Here is a 26,187-nt window from a genome sequence, read left to right on the forward strand (position 1 = left end):
GAAGGGAAATAATATAATGAAAATATACAGTATCAAGATATATTTTAAATGAAAAGCAAAGATGATCATCCACGAAGATCAAGTTGGCTTTATCAAGAAAATGCTGGATGGTTCAACATACTTAATTATATATCAATAAATATAATAAATGAAATAAGAGAGCTTAAAGACAAAAACCCACAATCATCTCAATAGACACAGAAAAAGCATTTGACAAAATCCAAAGTATTTTCATGATATATGTCCTAGAGAGTAGGACTGGAAGGAACACAACTCAACAGTAACAAAGGTTCAGGATGACAAGCCCACAGTCAGGACTGCAAAATACCTTTTTTTTCAAACAATATTGGAGGCATGAGCTAGAGCAATATAGCAAGAGATGGAAATTAAAGGAATACTAATGGGGGAAAATTATCTGTATTTGTAGACAATATGGTATAATACACCAGTATAGTGGCTACTCTTGGTTGTCAACTTGACTACATCAGGAATCAACTAAAACCCAAGTGGGAGGGCACACCTGTGAGGGGTTTTCCTTAATTAAATCATTTTGAAGAGATAGACCTACTTTTAAAAGACTCCCAGTGTTCAAAGATTAGTAGAATTAATATTGTGAAAATGGCTATAACCAAAAGCAATTACAGATTCAACGAAATCCCAATAAAAGAAACCACAACATCCCACATAAAACCAGAAAAGATTGCATAGCCAAAGCAACCCTAAGCAGAAAAAAACAATATTGGAGGGATCACCATCCTAGATCCCAAAATATATTACAGAGTCACAGTAATAATAATAATAATAATAATACCACTATGGTACTGGCACAAAACCCAACATGGAATAAAAGCCAAATGGAATGAAACAGAAAATTTAAACAGGAGTACCCATAACTATAGCCATCTGGTAGTAGACAAAAGAGGCCAAAAACCATATCCTGGAGAAAAGATGGCATCTTTTGTTAAATATTAAAAATGCTTACAGGCCAAGCCTGGTCTCTGGATCTTTGGGTACAAGGAGTCATTTCCCAATAGTTATCTTCTGATCTCCCACTCTCACAAATATAAATAAAATAAAAACTGTGGGGGGCTGGAGAGATGGCTCAGAGGTTAAGAGCACTGACTGCTCTTCCAGAGGTCCTGAGTTCAATTCCCAGCAACCACATGGTGGCTCACAGCCATCTATGGTGAGATCTGGTGCCCTCTTCTGGCAAGCATACATGGAAGGAATGTTGTATACATAATAAATAAATCTTTAAAAAAAAAACTGTGGGTGGGGGAAAGCAAGGAATAAAAGAAATCTTACATAATAGGAACTAGGAAAAGCTGAAGCCTTGTTCCTTGTCTCCATCTCCTTTCCTGTTGCTGTGATAAAATCTTCTTGACAAAAGCAATTTAAGGAGAAGGGTTCATTCTGTGTCATAGTTCGTCAAGGAGCCTGACACAGTTGCTCGTATTGTGTCCATACTCAAGAAACAGACCCTAGAGCTGACAAGATGGTTCAGTGTGTAAAAACAAGGAGCTGGGTCAAAGGAACTGGAGAGGAAGGAATAAAACAATGTATTCAGATGGTACTGTGAATATCTGGGCAACCTAAGAGAATCAATCACACACAAGCAGTAATAAAATTATGTAAAATGGTGATATATATGAAACACAAAATGACAAGCATCCATAAACATGTTCAAAACAAATACATACCCTAGGCTGTTAGAATATGTAATGAAATGGAAGTTCATATTTATAACAGCAACAAAACTTAAGTTACTTAGCAATAAAGTAAGAGCTATGCATAACCACCATGGAGAAAATTTTGAAATACAGACTAAAAAGTAGAAAAAAAAAACAAATGAAATACATTTTTCATGGGCAAGATGATGCAACAATGTGAAAGCATCAGTTTTTACAATTTATAATTTCATCTCAAACACTTAAAAAATGAGTAAACCAGCTTATTCTAAGATAAGCATGGAAAAAACAAATAATCAAGAAATTCTGGGGCTGGAGAAATGGCTCAGAGGTTAAGAGCATTGCCTGCTTCTTCCAAAGGTCCTGAGTTCAACTCCCAGCAACCACATGGTGGCTCACAACCATCTGTAATGGGGTCTGGTGCCCTCCGCTGGCCTGCAGGCATACACACAGACAGAATATCGTATACACAATAAATAAATAAATAAATAAATAAATAAATATTTTTTTAAAAAAGAAATTCTGAAAAACTAAAAGGGTGGGTAGGATAAATGACAACCAATAATGTTAAGATATTATGTAAGTCTATAATTAAAATACTGACATTAGTCATAGATCAATAATATAGATCAGTAAGTGAAAAAATTGTAAAACAAAATCAACTGTCAGGTAGACAGTGAAACATGTGCCAAGTTATGATACTCACTGTGATTTAGTTTTCTGCTTAAGTGGTGTTGGGGAAATGGAAAAATCATATAGGGGAAAGTTAGGGAGAAAAAGGAGAGTGATGCTTCACAACATCTGATGAACCCCAAACAGGTGAATTACATAAATACAAAGCAATGAAGTTACAAAAGCCTAGTCTGCAACTCAAAAAACTTTTTCTAAATATATTTAATTGGCACTGTAAGGAAGAACATTTAAGACTATAGTATGACATTTCAATATACTAATACAATAAATATACGGTTCTCCTTTAACAGATTATGTAGTCCTAGCCAAAAAGCCCATAATCTCCAAAGCCGGAAAATCAGTTTAGTTTGATCCAGATGGCAGGAAAAGGTGGAGTTCTTTGAAGATAGGCAGGAGTTTCTAGTTATTTAAGGAAATTATTCTGTTTAGACTTTGGACTCGCTGGATTAAACCAGGAACAACCTGCTTTACTCATCTAACAGTTAAAACGAAGGTATTAGGATATATAAGACTTCCTAATTAAATGAGTCAGTTCTTTGTAGCCAATCTGTTACTATATACCCACACAGAAGTGCATAAATGAGTCGTGTACAAATACACACACATTGCTCCTATTTCTCCGGGAACATCTATCATAATAGCAAAGAGCATGATCTCCACTGTTAAGTAATAAAGGGTAGGAACCTACATATAACATGCTATTACCTACAGTTAATAAAGGATACTGGAAGGCAAATTAGTACAGGCACTAAGGAGATCAGTGTGGTGGCTACTCAATTAAGACAGGTACTACCAAATGAAAGGGCTGTATTTACCACATGCTCTTTCCTGCTCTATTCACAATAGCTAGGATGTGGAAATATCTAGGTGACCAACAACTAGTGACTAAGAAATGTGATAACTATATACAACCAACTTTTCTTCGTCTGTTAAAGTCAACTGTTGCTATGTGGGCTGCTGCAGGGGCAGGGGTGAGATCATCAACACTCTGAACTATAATAATAAGTGGTATGGCAAGTTATGACTATGGGTGCAATAGTAGAACAAATACTATGAGAGGAACCAACTACTTTCTGAATAAAGGATTTGAGACCTGTTCCACGGGAGGAAATATGCCTGGCAGTGCAAATCTGACCAAGAATCCATGCTTGGAGAGCACACAAGTCACAGGTGTAAACTTACTGTTATAATTCTGTTAAATGGACACAGGCTCACACTACTAATAGACAGTATCATAGACTGCTCTCTATTGTGATAAACACCAAGAACGGAAGCAACTTGGGGAGAAAAGGGTTTTCTTAAGCTTACATATTGCAATTGCAGTCCAGCGTGAAGGAAGTCAGGAAAGGAGTTAAAGGCGGAAATCTGAAGCAGGAACTGAAACAGAGGTCATGGAGCTGTGGTGCTTACTGGCTTGCAGACTCAACCCAGAAACACCTGCCTAGTGGTCGAACTGCCCTGTGGGCTGGGCCTTCCTACATCCATTACTAAACAGGAAAATGCCCTCCAGGCTTACCTACAGGCCAAACTGATGGAGGCATTTTCTCAGTTGATTTTCTCATTTGCTTTTTGCAGATAACCCTGACTTGTGTTAAACTGACAAAAGATAATAACCAACATGGCTATATAAATGGTAATTTTACATCGTACTTTAAAATTAATTTTTCACATTTTACCATGGCATTTCCTTACATTTTTACAATTACATTTTACTCTAATTTGCACTCCTTTTGTCTCCTGCCCTAGAAATAGAATGGGTGGATCACATGCGCATGCTTGTAATTTTAAATCTAGGTTGCGCATTGGAGAGAAATCTATCAGTATTTGTCTGAGTCTGGCTATTTCACTTACCATAATGACTTCCCAACTCCACCCATTCTCCTACAAACACCAATAGCAAAGTTTTTTTTTTTTAAAAGACCTCTCCACCACACGACAATAAGCCAAGGAAATTATAAGGAAACATCTTATTTGTTCTTTATACAACCAAATACCACTACCTGCATGAAGTAACCCAAAGGGTACTCAATGGACTAAAATCTAGCAGACGGATAGGTTCCATTTTGTAGAGTCTGGAAAACTAAAATATGTTCACCACACCATTAATACCTATTCAGGTTTTCAATGGGCAACTGCTTTGAGTTTGAAAAGGCTGATTCAATAATTACACATTTCCTAAAAGTTATGGCCATCATGGGTATACCTGTGAAAATAAAGACAGACAATGCTCCAGCATATGTCTCTAAGAAAATGAAACAAATTTTGCTTATGTACTATAAAGCATATTACAGGTATACCACACAATTCTATAGGGCAGGCAGTTATACAAAGATCAAATCGAAATCTAAAGGATATGTTAAAAAAAGAGAAAAGGATGATAAAGACACCAAGAGATAGATTAAATAATGCTTTATTAACTTTGAATTTTCTGAATGATAATGAGAAATGAACAACAGCCATGGAGGGACATTTGATTGTGGAAAAAAAACTACAGAATCAGCTGGTATACTTTAATGATGTGTTGACCTCAAATTGGAAACCAGCATATGTGTTATATTGGGGAAGAGGTTTTGCTTTTGTTTCCACAAAAGAAGAAAAGCTATGGATACCATACAAATTGATATTTGATTTGAACAAGACACCCCTCTTAATTAGAAGAGATAATAGTCCATCAAGCAGAATAGCAGTTCAATCTAAACTAACTTTAAAAACTAACAAATGCTTTTCATTTGATCAGATATAACTTGCCATAATGGAATGTCTGAAAATCTTTAAAGAACCAAACTACAGATATAATAATTCATATATTCTTTCTGATTCTTGGGCAGCAGCAGCATGAGAGACTGAGAATAGAATGAAAACTCAGAGAAGGATCTTAGTTCCTCTTCTCCAAGAGCTGTCTCTCTGCAAACACAGAGCATTCATCCCCTCACTCTTAAAGCACTGGAAACCAAATGGGAACTGACGCTTCCTAAAGAGGTAATTTAGCTCCATTCCAGATCAATTACTACTGATGGCTCTAAGTGTTCTTTCTTTCATCCTAGCTCCTGCATTAGAGAAAAACAAAGCTGTGTCCTTTCTGGGGAAAACAGTTATTCCAGTGTCTTTTAAGCACAACAGCAATATTTAACAAGCTGCCACACACACAATGAAGCAAGTTAAAAAAAAAAATGGGTTATAAAAGAAATAGACCTGCAGCTAAATTATGTTAAAGTAAATAGAGAAAGTCTTAACAACGTTAACAATTATAAATATAATAAGCAAAAGTAGAAAAAATAGTTAAGCAACTTTAAGAAATTTGGTGAAATTTATCTTATAACATTTCTCAGTAATTAATAAAATAAGACACCAAAAAAAGAAAAAAATCGGTGAATATATCTAAATATTTGAACAAGTCAATTTGCCACTTCTAAGCAACAATCAAAATTAAACTATGTGAGATTTTCTAAAAAGCTGACATTTTGGCAAAAACTCAATGTTATAAAAAACAAAGTAAGAACACAGAGATAACACTACCAAGGTCTCACTGTTTTTAGGAAAAAACCTTGGAATCTTGTCTTACTGTTCTACTGCCATAACAAAGCACCACAACCAAAGAAAACTAGAAAAGAAAGCATTTAATTTGGGACTCCTGGTTCCAGACTGTTAGCCCCCATGACCCTCGCAGCCAAGAGCAGGGCAACAGCAGGCAGGCATAGTGCTTACAGGAGACAACCATAGAGCTAACTGGGAATACATAGGCTTTTGAAATCTCCAAGTCCCACCCTCCCCCAGTGACACATTTACTCCAATAAGGCCACACCTCCTAGGCCTTTCCAAATAGTTCTACCAACTGTGGGGCAGTATTCAAAAGTATGAGCCTATGGGAGCTAGTCTAATTCAAAGCACCACAAAACCCTAAGATTCATTCTGGATACAGTAAGAAAAAGATCTGAATTTATGAACTAGATAAGTTTAGTAAATTGGAAGATTACTGATAATTGTCTTAATGATAATGGTGTTGCAGTTATACAACTCCTTAGGAGTTGTGAGTTCAGGGATAAAATGGCATGCTATTTGTGAACTAATTTCAAATTGTTCAGGAAAAAATGTGTTTATGTATCTTTGGTGATATACATAAAAATGCTTTACTTCATATTAAGTTTGAAATCTAATTATTTTTATAAAAGAAATAAAAAAATATTAAATGAAATTTATGCCCTGGAAATACTGAAGCATCATGGGCAGCCCATATATGGCAGTTCTGTTGAATACATCCATATTGGGTTTCATGGTCTAAGGACATTTGACCAGGTCTCTTCCTCAAAGGGGAACCAGATCTCATTATAGATGGTTGTGAGCCATCATGTGGTTGTTGGGAATTGAACTCAGAACGTTTGGAAGAACAGGCAGTGCTCTTAACTGCTGAGCCATCTCTCCAGCATATTACATTTGAAATCTAATTATTCTTCTAAAAGAAATCCAATACTTAATTATTCCTACTAAATGACCATTAAAAAATCTTAGCAGAGTAAATAAGTCAGTAAATAAGTAAATTTGACACCAAATTTCTTTAAAATTTTAAGTATAACTAAATGGAAGCAAACTTTTGACCAACTGGTATTTAATTCCATATTAGCTTTAAAAGAAATACTGATCTCTTATGCAAGAGGGAAAGAAATTATACATAATTTAAACTAAGATTATATATAACTGCAAATTTAATATTGTTTTGAAGGCTTGAGGTTCATAGACAAATACCGTTCAACCTCTCTTACAGACACGTTTTGTTTTGAATCAAGATCTCAGTGTATAGCCCAGGCATGTTCAAACTCACAACTCACTTGCCCTGCCTTCTAAGTGCTTTTCAAAGCATGTGTCATCATGCTAAGCTCAATCTTTTTGTTATTGTTATTTTCTAAAACCACATCTTCTACTTGACTATTGTTCTTCAGAAGTTTGAGTTAAATTCTTATCAACTATTTTTAGCAGTTTGACCTAAAAATAATTTCTTTCTGAACAAAGTCCGCTCAAAAACAGGAGGAGAGTTTGCCTCCTGGATTGTCCTGATAATTGAAAATCCAAGGCTGTGGAGTGGAACAGTGAGGTTCTGTTCCTGACTGGAGGGCACTGGAACCCGCCCCCCCCCCCCAGAGAGGGGTCTAGCCTAGTAGTATAGCTCTGTAGTTCTTAGTTGGGAGGGTGGGGTGAACTAGTCAACTCTATAAATATTTTCTCTATAGAGCTAAGCAAACAGAACCAAGCAGTTAATCACAAACACCCCATCATTCTTTTTGGGGGGATGAGGGAGAAAGGGGATCCTTCCTTTATTTCCCCAACTGTACAGTTCTTTGTTCCACAATCCATTGTTCTTATTTTCTCACTACTTTCACCTACCTCATATATGTATGAATGCATGTATGCACATAAATATATATATGACTCTCAAGTGAATTACACATAATTTAATATTAAATTATATATAACTGAAATTTTAATATTTGGTTGAGGCCGTTTTGGCCAAACTAGCTTTAGGTTTAAATAAAGACCTGTATAGCCACTCTTACATACACATTTTGCTCTGGATTACACACACAGACCACACACATACACATATAAACACACACACGCACACACAATTCTACTAATTATAGAACAAGTCATAAAATTGGCGGGGGGCAGGACATAGGAGGACTTGGAGTAGGAAGGAAATGGGGCAGAAAGGATGTAAACACGTATACAAGTCTCAAAAAACTAACAGATGATATCTCAAAGAATTAAGTTTGTATTTCCCTGATGGCTATGGATGTTGAGCTTCATTTAAGTGTTTCTCAACCATGTATATGTTCTTTTATAAATACTTCTAATTACAAACAAACAAAAACAAAAAATTACTACCAGCTTCATGACTGACATTTTAATTTTATTATTATTATTGTTATTATTATTATTATTTTGATGTCTTACCATAGTCAGAGTGCCTAGGATTAAAAAAAAGGAAGAAGAAGAAACAAACAACAAAAACAACATCCAAATGAAGGAGATAACGTAGAGGCTGTAGAGAAAAAGAATATTTACTCACTGATGGTGAGTGTGAAAACTGATCAGCCACTATGGAAATTAGTGTGGAGATTTCTCAAGAAGTTAAAAATAGGTTTACAACGAGATGTAGTTTTATCTTACTACAGAGATACTTGCTTACCCATGTTCATTGCCCTCTATTCACAATACCCTGGAAATAGAAAACAACCTAAATATCTACTAAGAATGGATAATACAAATGTGGTATGCATACGTAACAGAGCATTATTCAGTTGTTAAGGAAAAATAAAATTTACAGGCAAATGGATGAAACTGGAAACAACCATGATCAAGAAGGTAACCCTTTCAGTATGGTTAATTCAGAAGAACAAGCATTATAGGTTTCCTCTCATATGTCTCATATTTGCACTTAAGCTTTAAAATTTTATATTTCATTTGGAATACCCAGAGGTTAAGTAACTAGTAAAGACCACTGCGAAGGAGGGATCTTTCACGGAATGGGTAACAGAAAGAAGCACTGTTGGGTGAGAAAGTTGGGAACTGGAATAGGAAGGATTGGGTAAGGTGGGGAACAAGCAGGCAGGGTGAAAGAGAGAATATGGGTAGATAGCTAACACTGAAGGCTTTTTGCAAAAGCAATATAAAAACCTACTATGCAGAAACTTTCTAAAATGCATACACAATATAAAAAAGGTCCAAAGCAGGAGCCCTATAATGAGGGTGGGAGGCAGCATGGACACAATAACCCAAGTAGACACAATAGGCTACCAAACAAAAGCCTCAGTAATTGGAAAAGGATACCTCTTTTTGAGATGTTGGCCTATCGGGTCCCATAATTACCCCCGTGTCCCATCATGCCAAATACAGGCTACTGTCAATAATATTTGTTACCTCTAGAACTTGACAGTAAGATCTACAGCTTTAGTCAAGAGAACAAGGAAAACTCTAGCTAGTGCTGGCCTGGAAGATTCATCCTTACTAGCTAGTGTTCACAGGGCTAAAATATGCCATTCACATAACCAGAGGCAAAAAGTAATTGGTATCCTTCCTCAGCAGCTATGGATCCTGAACCCCGCATGTTGCACTAGGGATTTTTCTACAACAAATCCCCATTGGTATGATAGTGGCACAAACACTATAGGTGCTACCAGTTACTTTTTGATTGGCAGCAAAGCCCACTACAGGAGATGGAACCCATACATACCTGATAGTGCCAATGAAGCTAAAAGCCTGTGGCTAAATTCTAAATCACTCCTGAGTCCTAGGAGAAAAACCTATCACTATTACTGCTACATGGATAGAACAATATAATTACTCCTAAAAACTTACAAGGTTACCCTGTTATCAGTGCACAACTCTATCTTCATTGGAACAGTTGGGGTGGGGAAGAATAATCAGAATATATCTTACAAAACAATCTACTTTCAATAAAATACAAACATTTTAAGGGGTGGGGACTGATGGCTTCACTTAAGTGCCCTGGTTGATTGTACTTCCACAGGACTTGAGTTCAGTTTCCAATAGCCATTCACTCTTCCTTTCTCTACAGAAAAGGGCAGACCTCCCATGTGTAATGCCCAGCCATTCCATATCAAGTAGACGTAATAATAGACTTAAAGCCATATTTTATAAAATGCTTCGAAAAATTAAGCATGTGAAAGGTAAAACATTTCGATTAAGAAAAGGAAACTATAGTTTCTGAGATCAGATGAGATTGGGCGTGTTCATGGTGGTCCAATGAATCAAAGCCCTCAACATAAAGCCAGCCACACTGAACCTTACAGAAGAAAAAGTGGGAAGTACACTTGAACACATTGGCACAAGAGACCACTTCCTAAATATAACCCCAGCAGCACAGACACTGAGAGAAACATTTAATAAATGGGACCTCCTGAAACTGAAAAGCTTCTGTAAAACAAAGGACACGGTGAACAAGACAAAATGACAGCCTACAGAATGGGAAAAGATCTTCACTAACCCCACATCAGACAGAGATCTGATCTCCAAAATATACCAAGAACTCAAGAAATTGGTCATCAAAAGAACACATAATCCAATAAAAAAAAAAGGAGTACAGACCTAAACAGAGTACTCTCAACAGAGGAATCTACAATAGCTAAAAGACACTTAAGGAAATGTTCAGCAACCTTAGTCATCAGAGAAATGCAGATCAAACAACTCTGAGATTCCATCTTACACCTGTAAGGATGGCCAAGATCAAAAACACTGATGCTGGAGAGGGTGTGGGGAAAGGGGGACACTTTTGCATTGCTGGATGTCAGTGTGGTGATTTCTCAGAAAATTAGGAAACAACCTTCCTCAAGACCAAGTAATACCACTTTGGGGTATATATCCAAAGGATACTCAATTGTGCCACAAGGACATGTGCTCAACTAAGTTCATAGCAGCTTTGTTTGTTATAGCCAGAACCTGAAAACAACCTAAATTTCCCTCAACAGAAGAATGGATAAAGAAAATGCGGTACATTTATACAATGGAGCACTACACAGCAGAAAAAAAAATGACATCTTGAATTCTGCAGGAAAACGGATGGAGTTAGAAAACATTACTTTGAGTGAGTTAACCCAGACACAGAAAGACAATTATAGCATGTACTCACTCACAGGTGGTTTTTAAACATAAAGCAAAGAAAACCAGACTACAAGCCACAATCCCAGAGATCTTAGATAACAATGAGGATACTAAGACAGACTTACATAGATCTAATCTACATGGGAAGTATCTCCTGAGTAAATTGGGAGCACAGGGACCTTGGGGGAGGGTTGAGTGGGGAAAGGGGAGAGGGAGGAAGGAGAGCAGAGAAAAATGTAGAGATAAAAAAAAAAATCAATAAAAAAGAAAAAAAAAAGAAAAGCCAAGGAAACTGAAATAAACCTAGACAAAGTGAAACACAAAGGAAAAAGAGGATCTTAAAGACATCACTTAAGAGTATTTATAGTTTCCTCTGTGGTATAATAAATAGCATATCATTTTACACTTAAGTTAAAGAATATATTCGAGACCAAAAGTGCCTGTTTATGAAACACTCACCTACAACACCATTCAATGCGACCTTCACCCTCACAAGTTTTTGCCCAGTGATTATCTGCCAAATTTTTCATTGCAACAGCATATTCACAAAGTGTTTCCGCATCTTCACAGTGTTCTCTCCAGATCTTATCAAAGTCTCCCACTGTATACAAAGAAAAGATGATCTAAGTTAACTTTATTTTTATGTGTCAGCTAATTTTAGGAAAATAAAGATAGTTTATAAAACAAGAATAAAAAAATTATGAATTAAAACTTAATGAAGTTTTAAACACTGCTTTACAATTGATGATCTGACAATCAAAATTTACCCTTTCAAACAGACTTATTAAGTTGAACATCGCTAATTGTATGCACATACCCCCCCCCAGATATACATATATGACCTACCAATTCATAAAGTAAATGTGTGCTGGTAGGGTACAAGTATGGCTGGAAATTTGGCATTAGTTAAAAAATTACCATTATAAATGTGAGTGATTTGTATAAAAATTCTATTATCAAATGTATTTCAAAGAACCTATGTGTAATGAAAACTCATTTAATTCCTGCAAGACTTGATTTAGACTCTCCATGGTAGTAGGTTGATGTGGGAGTCCCTTCTGTATGCTGCAAATACCACTGGTTAATGAAAAAGCTGCTCTGGGTCTATGGCAGTGCAGAACAAGGCAAGGTGGGAATTTCAAGTAGATAGAGGAGGAGAGAGTATGGAGCCAAAGAGATGCCATGTAGCTGCCGGAGGAAACAGGTGCTGGAACTTTGCCTGGTAAGCTACAACCACATGATGATATACAGATTAATAAAAATAGTTTAATTTAAAATATAAGAGCTACCTAGCAATATGCTTAAGTGATTGGCCAAGCAGTGATTTAATTAATATAGTTTCTGAGTGATTATTTTAGGCTTGGGAGGCTGGAAAACAAACAAGCAGCCTCTGAAAACAGTAGGTAAAATTGAAAGACTTGAGTATTTGTACTTTATTTGGAAGAAAGCCCTAAGCAACAACAGTAAGGGGATGGGGGAAACCTAGGAGAAAAAAATTGACAAAGAGTACAGGGGTTGTTAGTGACATTGCTAGTGAAGACATCATATCCACAAGGTTAATGGACCTAAGAAGGGCAAGAAGCTTCAGCGCTAGCTTTCCTAATTCCCATTAACCAGGGAAAGTTATAAACCTTGGATTCTAGTATGTACTTATTAAGGACATATCAACCAAAGGCTCCAAGGTGCTGGAGAAAAGTAACAGAAAAACAGAACACACACAAAGTGGAACTCTTGTCACTAATGGTGACTCAGAGCTCAGTGTTTGCCCATTACAGCTGAGAATAAGGGGGTATGTGAGACACTACTGTCCTCTATTAAAACTTCTTAGTGTCCTTACTATGTCATATCAGACTCTGAAACTTGATTTACTCTGTAACTACTAGCTAGAAGGTGGAAAGATGACTGTACTATAGAGACCTGTTTCTGTATAGCCTCTGTATTCTTCACATTCAACAAAATTGTCTTTGAAAGTGCTTTTGGTGTAGTTTTGAGGTTTACTGCTTATCTGACATTTAAAGGATTCAAACATTTGTCTGTGTGTTTAATTGACTTTAACTGCAAACAACTTAATATTTTAGCATTTTTATTAACAGAAGAGTTTACATACCCTCAGAGTATGCTCACACTGAAAGTTAGTATGTGATTGTAAGCATAGTGCACTAAGCTATATACCTGAAACCAAACAATAAATTTTATTTATTTATTTTTATACCATATTTGCTGAAAAGGGTTTTGCCTTTTTGAAGATTATTTTAATGTGTGTGCGTAAAAACACTCATACACACACACACACAGGAACGAACACATGCATGCCATATGTGTGCGGATACCCATGGAAGACAAAAGAGGGTGTAAGATCAACTGAGCTGGAGTTTTTAGGCAGTTGTGAGCTGCTTTACATAAGAGCTGAGAAGCAAAGAAGGAATCTTGGAAGAGCAGCAACTTCTCTTAACTGCTAAGTCATCTCTCCAGACTCAGAAAAAAAAATACTGTTAAATGCAACTTGAAATAACAGTCAATAGGTAAGAGAGAGAGAGAGAGAGAGAGAGGGAGGGAGGGAGGGAGGGAGGGAGGGAGGGAGGGAGGGAGAGAGAGAGAGAGAGAGAGAGAGAGAGAGAGAGAGAGAGAGAGAGAAGAGTGCCAAACATACAAATAAAATGTGAGTGAGGAGGCTATAACAAAACAGACATGAATTTAATATACTCCTTATGGCCCTTGTACGTATCCTGAATCATAACATTAATTCAAGTCCTTACCCAACAAACATTTATCAAAGCCTATTAAATATGTATTACAGTAAATGTTTAATGGTTAAAAATGGACAAAACATAGTTGAGGTTTTGTTTTTCGTGTTTTTCAAGACAGGGTTTCTCTGTGTAACATCCACCGCTGTCCTGGAACTCTACTCTGTAGACCAAACTGGCCTTGAACTTACAGAGATCTGGCTGCCCCTGCTTCCTGAGTGCTGGGATTAAAGGTGAGTGCCACTACTGCCCTGACCCAGAGTTGATTTTTAATTTTGAGAAAAATTTACTCTCCATTATATTCCTGAAAGTTTATTGAGGGTGCTTGTTAAATAATTTATAGAGAAAAATGGGACAAGTTAATTTTTCATAGTGTTCTCTTTTATAGTGTTTAAAATACTAAATATTAACAAAATATTTAAGCACATTATAATGTGGGTTCTGAAAGCACTGCTCCTCAAATTGATTTTTTAAAAAAGTCAATAAATGCCCAGCATGTATACTCAAATTTCTTCTGCACACTCAAACTGTATATACATTAAACGTATATTAAAAATTAAAAGTTGATTCTAACGACTTTGTCAGCCACCTGGTTATTAGGCCAACCACAATTTTAACTACTGCTTTGTTTCAAAGGACAATACACTCTGCTTCCTGGCTGCCACTGAAATGTAAGCAAACCAAAAACCAGGGACAGGGATCGCCCCTTCCACATGAACTCTGCTACGCTTTCCCTGAAAGAAACTCTGAGCTTAAATAAACCTACTTCCTCAAAAATTACAGTAACTTGCAGCCTGGGGAAATGGCTTCATAGGTACAGTGCTTGCTCAGCACACAGTCAAAAGAAAAGCTCCAGTGTGTTTGCCTATAACACCACACCAATGGTCAGCATATAGGAGACTTGAGAAAGCTCACTGGCCAGCTAGTCTAGACAATCAGTGAGCTCCAGGTTCAGTCAGAGAGCCTGGCTTTTAAAAAAAACAATGGAAAGCAACCAAGAAAGACACCAAACTTTAATTCTTGGTCTTCACATGGGTACACTTGGGTGTGTGTGTGTGCACCTGCTTATACATGCATTCAGCATGTACAAAATAAATGATAATATTTTCATTATCAAAAGGCAAATCAGAAAGAAGAATTTAAGATCTGCTTAAAACTGTAGTTCATTATATCATAACAAATATTTTTAAAATATTCAAGACCAAAGTTGGCAATGAGCTTATCTTAGGATTTATTTCAATATAATGTCATTTATGAATAACTCAATACCACTGTGACTAACAACCCATTTATTTTTATTTGTTTTTATTCATTATTCATTGTTTGAGCACCTCATACATCATAACATCAATTTCACCCATTATTCTCTGTCCTACAGTTTCTCTATATCCTCCTCCCACCACTTATCTCTCTCAGGTTCAAGTGCTCCCTTAAAAAACTGGATTCTCCCTCCGTAATAGCCACTGACTGTCAATGGCTTTTCAGCTAGGGGTGAAACTTCATGAGCTTCTCCCCCACCCATGCTGGGGATGGAGCTGCCTTGGACTGTGTGCATGCAATCCCAGCCCCTGTGAGCACATGTGTGCAACAGCATTTTTATGTCCCTGGAAACAGTCACTATCTCTGGCTCTTAGAACCTTTCTGGCCTCCTCTCCCATGATGATCTCTGAACTGTCAGGGAGGAAATGTGACAGAGATGTCCTATTTGGAGCTAAACTCCCAACAGTCTCACTCTTTGCGTACTGATCAATTGCAGGTTTCTTTATTAAACTGCCATCTACTGTAAAAATTAGTTTATCTAATGATGACGGAAAGGGTCTCATGTGCCTGAGACTGTCCTCAAACTTGGATGAACTGAACACCCGGTACTCCTGCTTCCGGCATCAGTTCTGGGATTACAAGAGCGTGCCACCACGCTCTGCTTTATGTAGTTCTGGGAAGTGAACTCAGGACTTTGTGCATGCTCAGACAAGCACCGTATCACCGAGCTCCATGCCCCACACCTCGCTTGTAAAATTCATTGTCTACAGGCATCCTAGAAAACTGGATATACTTTAATATACAAATATACTTCACCTTTCCTATTACAAGGAATACAAAAACAACCTTTAGAAAGCATCATTACATACACACTTCATAATCAAACAAGAATAACAAACTTAGAGAATCAGTAACAATAACTTGTTTAACTACATATTTTAAAAATCAACTTAAAAGTCATATAAACTCTAGAACAAAGTTCACAACACCTTGACTTCTACTTTCTGTATTCTCTTGACATTTATATTTTTATATATCCACTAAAAATAAACAACTAATTTACCGTGGAAGTAGAATTACATCCATTGAGTTCACAGGTCTGTTTGAAAAACTTTAAGCTTAAGGAAAAGTAATTTTAGTAAAAATACTAGATTATAATGAATTTCTTATATTCAAGGAAAGTGAATCGCTTTATTTTACATGTTGGGATCATCTAATTATAAATGATATCATTTTTCTTACTATCCTAATTCTCATTCTTAAAAGGTATAAATATAAAGCAAAGATTTTAAAGTTTAATGAGGCTAACTCTATGACTAATTTATTTATAAACCACAAATGGTAAAATATTAATATAAAAATATCTAGGGACTCATAAGATTCAACCCCAAAATTATGCCAGCCTTTTAAAAAAGTGGGTAAAGGAACTGAAGCCATTTTTTTCCAAGACAATGATTACTAGGAACATGGAAAGATGGTTACCATTACTAGTAGTTAGGGAAATGCTAACCAAAACTACAGTGCAATGGCTAGCGTAACAAAGAACCACCTGCTATATGTGCAGAAAAGGGGGCCTATGTACTTTGTTCTGAGATTACAATACAGCCATTATGGAAAACAATCTAGAGGCTCCTCAAAACATCCAAAAGCTTTCACCTCCTCCCTCCCTTTCACCCTTCTGTTTCCCCTTCTTTATATATGAAAAACAAAATCAATATGTAAAGGAGACATCATGTTTACTGTTGTATTAGTTACAATACAGAAAAAAAAGTGTCCATCAATGGATAGTAGACAAATGAAGTATGGTATTTATATATATAATGAAACTCCATTCAATTTAAAAAAGAAAATCCTGCTACTCTTGATAATGTAAATAAACTCTGAGGTCATACACCAGTCACAGAAAGACATGCATCTCAGATCATTTATATGTAGACTCTAAAGCAAGGAGCTTAAAGAAATACAGAGTAGTGTGTGCTCATCAGAGGTTTAGGAAAAGGATGAAGAGATGAAAATGTAGATGTTGGTCAAAGTGTTAAACACTAAGTTGTAAAATGAATAAGCTTCAACGATGTAATGTACAGCACTGTGACTATCTTAGAATGTATATATTAAAAAAGAAGTAAATGTTTAGTCATTCACACACAGAGTAGCTGTTATGTGATGTCTACCAGTCTGACTGAGAAATCATTATGTAAGATATATTTTCATTAAATAGCAGGGTATATACCTAAAACTTACTCAATTATCATGATCTCTTCTTTATTTTATATATAATAAATGTATGTGCATGATATACTATTGAATCCGTGTAATGTTGCTCATATGTATGTATTTAGTGCTGACAACTTGAGATCACAACATATCAGAGGTTATTACCATTTATACATCAAAAATCAACCTGTTACAATTCTTGGTAGTTTAGCCTGTAATTCATAACACATTACTGGTTTTTAAAAGTCATAATTCAATACACTATACCATTCTAAGGATATAAAACTCTGAAAGGTAACGCTATAACAAAAGAGCCTAAATGGGGCAGTGAGTAGAAAGATAGCAAGGTGATAAAGGGAATTCTGGGAATAACGGAATGTTTTATATTATATGACAGCATTTTTATATGCGCATATAACTATTAACATTCATAGAATTCTGTACTTTAGAAGGTGTCGACTGCATATGAACTACACATACTTCAATAAACTTAAGCTTTAAAATGATGTCCAATGAGCATAGGAAATGCTACAAAATTAAAGCTTAATGTGGTAATTGTTAATCTACAGATCACAATATATATCCTTAATTTCGAGGCCAAATTCTAGATAACTAACACACCTCAGGGACCCAATACTATGCAAGTCTTAAACTTGTAGAAATCAGAGCAAGTTTCTGGCTGTGACTTACACATATTGTCAACATGGCCATAAGATGTTTTATATCTAGAAGTCTTTGAAATGCTATTGCAGAACATGGAGGAATGAAGCTGATGATGGGGAAAAAAGATACCTCAATCACCATACACCCTGCCTTTCTTCATGGGTTTTATGTTTATGAATGATCATGGACACGAACAAAGGTCTGCAAAACACAATTACAATGATTTCCTAACAACAAACAAATGGGCTTTTGTCAGTTAAATGCTGTATTTAATCTCTGTAACTGCATTATCTTTAATTTTCTGGTAGTTGTTTTCATCTCTGGTTGCCAATTCTCAGTGCACATTATAAACAACTATACCTTTTACTTAATGGATCTAGAGTGTGAACTGATCATTTATCCCAACACTTTACAAGTAAATTCACTGTATATTCATGGCTAAACATTCTAAGGAACTAGTCTAAATGATCATTTATAGCATTTTAAGAAGCCAAAAAATTTCTAATTTTAGACCGTAGCATTTGATAATATGACAGAGATTAACTGATTTATCTATTTAGTTTTTGTTGCTGTTATTGTTGGGATAGTGATGATTATTTTCTCTAGAGTTGAGTTATATAGTCCAGGCTGGTCTCCAACTCTTCATCTTTCTGCTTCAATTTCTTAAGTGCTGAGATTAAATGCTTATTCCACTACGCTTGACTAATAACTTAAATTTTAAACTGTCAAGAAAACAATACATGGCTAAATTTCTTGGGTATTACTATTCCTAGTTTCAAGATGGGGTAAGGGATAATACCCAAAATTCTACCAATTCTTAATGCTACCTTGGAAGTGTACAGGTAGGACAGCAACAAACAACATCTCTAACATTTATGTAATCTGAAGATAGTTGTGATCCCACTGATTTTAGAAATTAAAAAGAACTAATAAAAATGGGAGATCCAAAAGTAAGTTTCATAATAAAACAGGAACTTTTTAATACCACTGGTACTTAAATTTACAATTTGAGATTGCTCTTTCAACAGCACAGTATTACAAAAAAGGAAATTTTGTTATATGTGACAGTTTTTGATCTGTGTCAGAAAGGGTAGGTATTTCCAAGTACCAGACTGTCCTAAATTATTATAAATACTACAAAAGACTGGAATGGCAGAAACTATGTGAAGCACTTGCCTATATTACTTAGATATCAGCATAAGTGTGCTTATATTTACTACAGAAATGTGAAGATGCAACAAAAAGAATAAAGAGACAAACTAACATATGAAATCAATTTAAGCATTAAAACTATTAACAGGGAAATTTAAAGACAGAATGCTGATATGCATATTGTCCCTTAAAAATAAATAACTTTTTATAGCAGTATAGCAAAAACACCAAGAAGTTAATAGAGAAATCACTAACTTAGCTATCCCAAATGACAGTTCCCTCCTGCATATTATGATTTGTTATAGAAATGAAGCATCATATAAGGAGCCAAGGAATGAGCTTCATTTTTTTGCATCAAATTATCGAGTTTTACAACAAAATAACCTTAGTTTAGTATTGCCCTCCCCAACCAGGGTCCAACAGTCACCTGCACCAAAAGCATAAATGTGTCCTAATTTACAACTTACACAATTGCTTTCTGGGGGCCCAAGAATCAGCATTTTAAAATTAACCGAGTACTGGCACATACTAATGTATAAGAAACCTCACACTAGGTCCTGGAAGCTAAAAAGTGGATATACATGAAAGCACTGCCCTTAGGCTAATGCTGAGAATGTTTCAGAATCAAAGTCAATCACCTTTTCTTAAAGAACTTAAGAATTCTAATTTTGTCTTCTCTTGAAGACTATAAGTTGCCATTTTGTGTAAATGAAGCATAAATAGCAGGCAGAGTTCTTCAGCGCTACAACCTAGCACAGAAGAAACTCAACTTCTGAGAGTGGAGGCTCCAAGCACCTCCTAGCACATCTGCATCACTTCTCTGGGCAGTTTGCTGGTGCACACTAACCACTGTCTCCACTCCCGTCCTAAGGCGCTCTGCCTGTCTACCCAGCCCACAGCACTTTCACTCAGAGACACAGAATGCATTTCTAACCTGGGCTTCAATGGCTACTAATATTTCCCCAAAACCTTACAGTATTGTTGTCTTTTCCTCTTTACTTTTATGAAAACTGCTTATTCTACCTTTCAAATTATTCTTATTTTTCTCCATTTCACCACCATGACTAAATCAACTCTAAATCAGACGAACATCAACAGCCACCTAACTAGTTTCTTCTCTTCTGGATTACTTCCTTTGCAGTCTACTGTACTTTTGCTTCACTGTTCTGACTCTGGTCTACTGTATACTCCATGGAGTTCCAAAGAGAACACTTGTAAGGGGCCAAGGCTAAGAACAGGACTTCTGGGTTTATTTGTTTGTTTGTGGCCTGTGAAGTAACCAAAGGATTTAAATTAATACTTTTGTTCTTAGGTTATCCTTTAAAATATACCACAAAGACACACAATGATAAAATCAAACAGATAACACACACTGCACACTTAGTGTGTGCCCTTCACTCAATCAACTGCATTAGTGTTACTGATTATTACAATCTGTTCATATCTCCCCTTCAACACAAAAACAACCCCCCCACACAAAAAAAATGAAGCAGCAACAGCAACATCTTCTAGAACTAAGTTAACTAGATTTTTGGTGAAGAATCTATTACAGTGATAAAGCAAAGATTTTCTCAAAAGCGTGCGCTCATGCGCGCAAGCACACACACATGCACAGACTTTTCTTACTCTGTATCAGAATGGGTACTAATTAAGGGAAAATGTAAAATGAAACGTCACTTGAATAATAATAAAAGAGGAGAACCTTTCCAAAATCTCTTGGTGGCCATAGAATTGGCCAACTTATTAACACAGCTGTGGAGAAAGTCTACTAAAAGAAAAGTTGAAGATAAAATGAGTTCCCCACAATACTCTCATTTCGGGTGTTTGCTCGAAAAATAGCGACAGCTGAAAAGGTGGCTCAGTCACTAAAGCACTTGCCTTGCAAGCATGCCTAACACCATATAAAAGGCTCAGGCACAACATCGTGCCACTCTAATCCCACGATCTCTGGGGATTTCTGAATAGCCTGTCTGGCCTAGTTAGAGAGCTCTAGGTTCAGAAAAAGACCCTGTCTCAAAAAAATAACATGGATACAACCGAGGAAGACACTTGAAGTTGACCTCTGGGCTTCACAGGTAAAGGCACACATATACACATGTATCCACACAAGACATACACTCACATAACACGTATACCAAAACTACCAAAGAAAGCAAAAGCAAAACTGAAAATCCACATGGTTCCAGTTCAGTTCTAAATCAGATACACTGATCAAGTAAATCTGACCAATCAACCAAGTCCTTATTTAAAAAGCAAAACCAAACTAGTTATTTCCTCAAAATAAGCTGTCTATGCATGTTATCATCCATTTAAAATGTTTTAAGGTACTGTGGAAATCAAACTCTATAATTCTGTATAGCAAAGACAGAAAATACCCATTTCTGCCAGCATGATTTTCTTCACATAAACTCAATTTATAACAGTGTCTTATGTACAAGTGGCTGGACATCAAAGAATCTTTTCTGATTAGCAATGCTAGGAACTGTCCCCACATTTTCTTTCAGTAACTTATTCAGGTATATAGAACTATCTCAAACACTGCTCTTTACGGCCAATTCTCATTTTCCTTATACAAGCCAGAATACGATCTTTGGTGACACCGGCAGGCAATGAAGTGGAGCAGAGTCACAGTGGTCAGAGCGCATTAGCTATACCAAGCTGCCCTTGTAACACTATTCACGTTCCCAGCCCACGCCTGCTCATCACTGTCAACACTCACCAGTCGGACAGATTAGAGCAGGGGAGGAAAACACCTTTCCTCATCTCAGCAGGAAGGTCTCATTTTCACTTTTCTTTCTGTTGCATTTCAAATCCACTATCGGAGATAAAGGCAAGAAAAACTCCATTTTTCAACACTACATTCTTTACCCTTGCTTGTGTTCTTTTCAGTAACTGCTTTGTTTCCCTTTCCTTTCCAATCCAAACCATTTCTTTCATTACCAGCATATCCCTGAAAAAGCTGTACTTCACATTGCCCCAGGTCAACTACACACATGTCCTACAGCCCACAGCCACCAATGAATATCCTTCTTCCTTGCCCAGCCCAACTTGTAGTATTGCTTCCTGCTCTCCACTTTCTCTTATATTCTAACATGTAAATCACCAATATTAGTATAAGAGATGGGAGAGAAACTATTCTCTCCCATAATATAGTATGGCATTAATGGTGAGCATTCTTAGCTTGATGAAAGTTACTTTGATCTTCTTAGAGCCCACTCATCTATAAAAATGAAAGAATTAATTTAAGTTCTACACTAAATCTGGCTAATATGTTTCCTAATGATGGAGGTCCAGAAACTGTAGATATGAGATAAAATGTAGACAATTTAAGATCAACCATAGTTAAGACAACTATGGGTTCTTATAGTCTTACATTCCAAGATTTTAAGTGGGATTTTTCACTGCATTTCCAGGTGAGAAAACTGCTATGAGTTTATAGAATACAAAGTCTAGAGACCATCAGTACTCCAAAACTATGCTGTACTAATAAATACCAAGAATAATTTCTTAAGATTATATAGCCAGACTTCCTGGGCATTCAAACAACTGAGACTAAGGCCATACAAAAACGTGAACATTGGAAAGGACACACTCATTCAGATCATCTACTTTGCAAGTTAACTGATGGGGTATTATATATCACTGGAGCAAAACCTAGAGAAGCCTAGATGGGTGATGGAATTCAGGGTATTAAAATGCCCAAAGAATAGCTTATTCAAAGGCTTTTTACCTGCCCAACAGCTCTTCAGATCAATGACTTCGGAACTAGATGAACTGCTTTCAGTTCTGGTCCTTTCTAAGTACCCATCTTCATTATGAACTAAGTGTTCCCCTAGTTAGAGTTTGGGCTTCAAGACATGTTTAAACATGTGGAACTAAGCATGCATAAACAACAGCTTAAAGAGATAATGACACATTAGCAGTGTGTTAATTTAAGTGGAACCTATTCGTTCGTGAATAAATGAATAATGAATAACAATGAAATTATCACAAAAAGGTTAATAATAGAAACTGAATTATATACTAGTCATTTTCTTTTAAAAGATGTGTCTTAGATTTGTACAAAATGGCACTATAAATGGAAGAAATGTGGGTCCACTTATTTCCTCATTTCTGCAAACATAAAAACCAATAGAGAATGCCATTATGTAAGTGCATTTTGTGACTATCAAGAATGATGCAACTGTTGCTATGGTAACCACTCATTTTATTGAATTGCGGTTGGGAACTACAGCAATTTTAATAAAGAAAAATTTCAATACCTTAAAATGCTTGCCAAGGCTCTTCTATTGGTACCTATCAAACAATAGCTATAAACCATCTATGGGGATATCAAATGGTCTCTATTAAAAGCCAGGACTGAGTTGTCAAGGAAAGAAACTTTGAATACTTTAAAAATGAAACATAGCACCGACACTCAAAGGAAGAAGACTTGGACTGAACTTCTAGAGTAATTGGAAAGTGCATAAAACTGAAAAGCAACATGGTCTCACAGGTCTTTGTTCCTTCCCTGTCATAACTTCTCTTTTAACCTAAATTATTAACTAGCTAAAGAACTAACATCAGAACACTGCTGAGTTTTCATTTTGCAATTAAGTTAAAACAAAAATCTGCTAAAAGTATCCCATTTTAATACTTAAGAGATTTTTTGTTTTCCCCCTGAGCAAAAGAATAAAGCAAGTTTTCACCTTCGGAAATCTTACAAAGTTGCTTTGTTTGAGAGCCTCCATTTAAAAAATGCCAGGATAAGTCGTAAAACCCAACTACAGACACAGTTCTGGCATCAGCATAAGTCAGTAAAGCCGCTTCCATGGAGGGAGGGGGCTGCATCTATGGCCGGCTTCAATGGCATCCGTGTCTTTCAGAGTCTCTGTGGTTAGACACTATTCAAAACCGCACAGTATCTAAAGAACCTGCCCCAGATCCCTTTCTTGCCTGCCTCCACGAACTTGAAGATGGAGCTGCCTGCCATCCCTTCCTCCGGCTAAACAAGGTGAAGCACCTTGAGATCATCTCCTGGGCCTGCTGACTTCGCAGCCCTGGGAGACCAGGCAGGGGAGGCCTCGGCACGGCCTTGCCAGTGGGCGAAGAGGAAGAGGGGCTGTTGCCAAGCGAGCAGAACAACAGGCTGGTCCAGCGCAGCAATCTGGAGGGCAGCTTCTCTTCTGCCGGGCTCCTTTCCAGAGTGAATTTTCCCTTGTCTTCGGGTCTTACCTGAAAACCCCATCCCTGCGCGCTCCCTCCCTCCTTCCCAGTGTGTGCCCGGTGACAGCGGTCTCCGGCACACCGCTGGGGACAGGGCCTGGGCCGGTCGGTGGCCACTGCCCATGAGGGTTCCGGGAGGCGACAGCAGGAGGCCGGTGGCGGCCTGGGCAGACGTGCCGCCCCCGTGTGGGTCCATGGTGGCCTGTGGGGCTGGAAAGCGCTGACCCAGCCGGGGGACGCGCCTCCCCTCCCCCGCCCGCTGCCTGTTTACCTTCGCGGTACTTCTTGCGGAGCCGCCGGTGGACGCTCTTCACCACCCCGGACAGCTTCTCCTGCTCGAGCTTCCGCTCCTGCTCGCGGGGCTGCGCGGCGCTCGAGGGCCGCTGGCCGCGCGCTGAGCCTCGGCCGCCCGACCCGGGCTCCATCGCGCCGCTGCCGCCGCCGCCGCCGCCGCCCCTCGGGCCCCGCGGTCTCTCCCCGGCCGGAGGAGCTGGGGGAAGGAGGAGGCAGCAGCGGAGGCAGCAGCCGGAGGACGAGGCCGAGCAGCCCCAGCCAAGGCCTCGGGGGCGGCGTCTTCCCGAGAGCGCCGGGTGATTGGTGGACGGCGGAGGGCTGGGCGGAAATGGAAGGGGCCAAGGGCCAATGGGCGGAGGGCAGCGGCGGAGCGCCGGGTTGTTTGGGAAGAAGCAGCTGGTGGGGGCGGAGGGAGCATCGGGCCTCTTGCCAGGCCCCGCCCCGGATGCTGTGCGGAGGAGCCAAGCGGGCCTGGGGGGTGGGGGTGAGGGGTTGATGGGGGGGGGGGGGAGGCTGGTGGTGCGAGGTGCGCTTGCGCCTTCGAGTTTGCTGAGTTTGGGCTTCATTGTCAGGTCTAGCTTTGGCACGTCTCCCAACTTTCCGCTGAGTGTTATGAGATGATGCCACCATCTGAGTTCCCGTTGCACCTTTGTAGAGTCCTATCAACTAGATACCCATTGAAGACTTGATTGCACAGGGTTTTACACTTTAAGGAGGAGTCCAAACTTGCCTGCTTTTTTGGGGGGGTCAAGAGGAGGTCAAGCTACCAAATCCGGCTTTAATTCTGCAGGCATGCTGCTGCTGCACGAAAGACACCTAAATGGGCAAAGGAAAGGTAATAAAAAACAATAGGAGATGTGGAAAAACCAAGCTGGAAACATTAAAAGGCCACATTGTCTTCCTGTAGAACTTTTGTAGAAACCATGGGGTTTCTGGAAAACCTACATTGATTGTAGGTTGTCTCCGAACTCAGAAAAGTCTGCTCAGGTGGTCTGTCTCACATGGGTTTGGAGAGTTAGTCTACTAATGCCTACAGAGTACAGTAATCAGCTTTCCCTTTCCTAACTTTTTAGGCCCGGCATGGTGGCACAGTCGTGGCCAATGCTTTTAATTCCAGCGCGCTGGGCACAGAGACAGGACAATCTCTGTGAGTTCAAGGCCAGCCTGGTCTACAGCGTAAGGTCCAGGACAGAGCTACACAGAGAAACCTGTCTGGAAGAAAAGAAACCTGGAAGAGTATTCTCCAAAAGAAGACCTTATTAGCTCTGTACTGGTACCTAGACTGCTGGAGCTTCTGCAGGCCAGGAATGAATTGTATCCAATTGTGGACTACCTCCACATTGTAGCTGTTGGTTACATTACATTGTATAGACATTGTTACATTGAAAGTTTCAGATCAATGATTTTGTAGTACTAGTAACATTCTCCTTTTGTAACTGTTAGGTGCAAAGGAAACTCCATTTCCCCAGATTCTGGGATTAAACAAAAGCCAGCATCCCTCAGGAACGGGTGAAGCTGGTTCCCATCTACCAAAAGAACTATTTCCCTTACCATTGGCAGAAAAGACTAACGGTTATCTGTGGTCCCTATTAGCACACCGAAGTACATGCTGGCCTCCAGGCTCCCTCAGCATTTTAGAGTTCCTACTGTCATCCTGGCTC

The 26,187-nt window shown here is 38.1% G+C and overlaps 1 protein-coding gene across 1 annotated transcript in view; it reads right to left on the reverse strand.

Moving 5' to 3' along the window:
• The window catches only part of Samtor (S-adenosylmethionine sensor upstream of mTORC1), a 42,981-nt gene extending 18,186 nt beyond the window's left edge, over nucleotides 1-24,795 (reverse strand). Inside the window, exons 1-2 of the mRNA XM_075953593.1 lie at nucleotides 24,504-24,795; nucleotides 11,454-11,595 (exon numbers count right to left, since the gene is read on the reverse strand). Coding sequence (XP_075809708.1) covers nucleotides 11,454-11,595; nucleotides 24,504-24,657 — 296 coding nt within the window. The 5' untranslated portion in view covers nucleotides 24,658-24,795. The remainder of the gene's footprint in view (nucleotides 1-11,453; nucleotides 11,596-24,503) is intronic.
• Nucleotides 24,796-26,187: the final 1,392 nt, after the last annotated feature.

The sequence above is a fragment of the Microtus pennsylvanicus genome, chromosome 19 (genome assembly GCF_037038515.1).
Source record: "Microtus pennsylvanicus isolate mMicPen1 chromosome 19, mMicPen1.hap1, whole genome shotgun sequence".
In the NCBI taxonomy this organism is placed as follows: Eukaryota; Metazoa; Chordata; class Mammalia; order Rodentia; family Cricetidae; genus Microtus; species Microtus pennsylvanicus.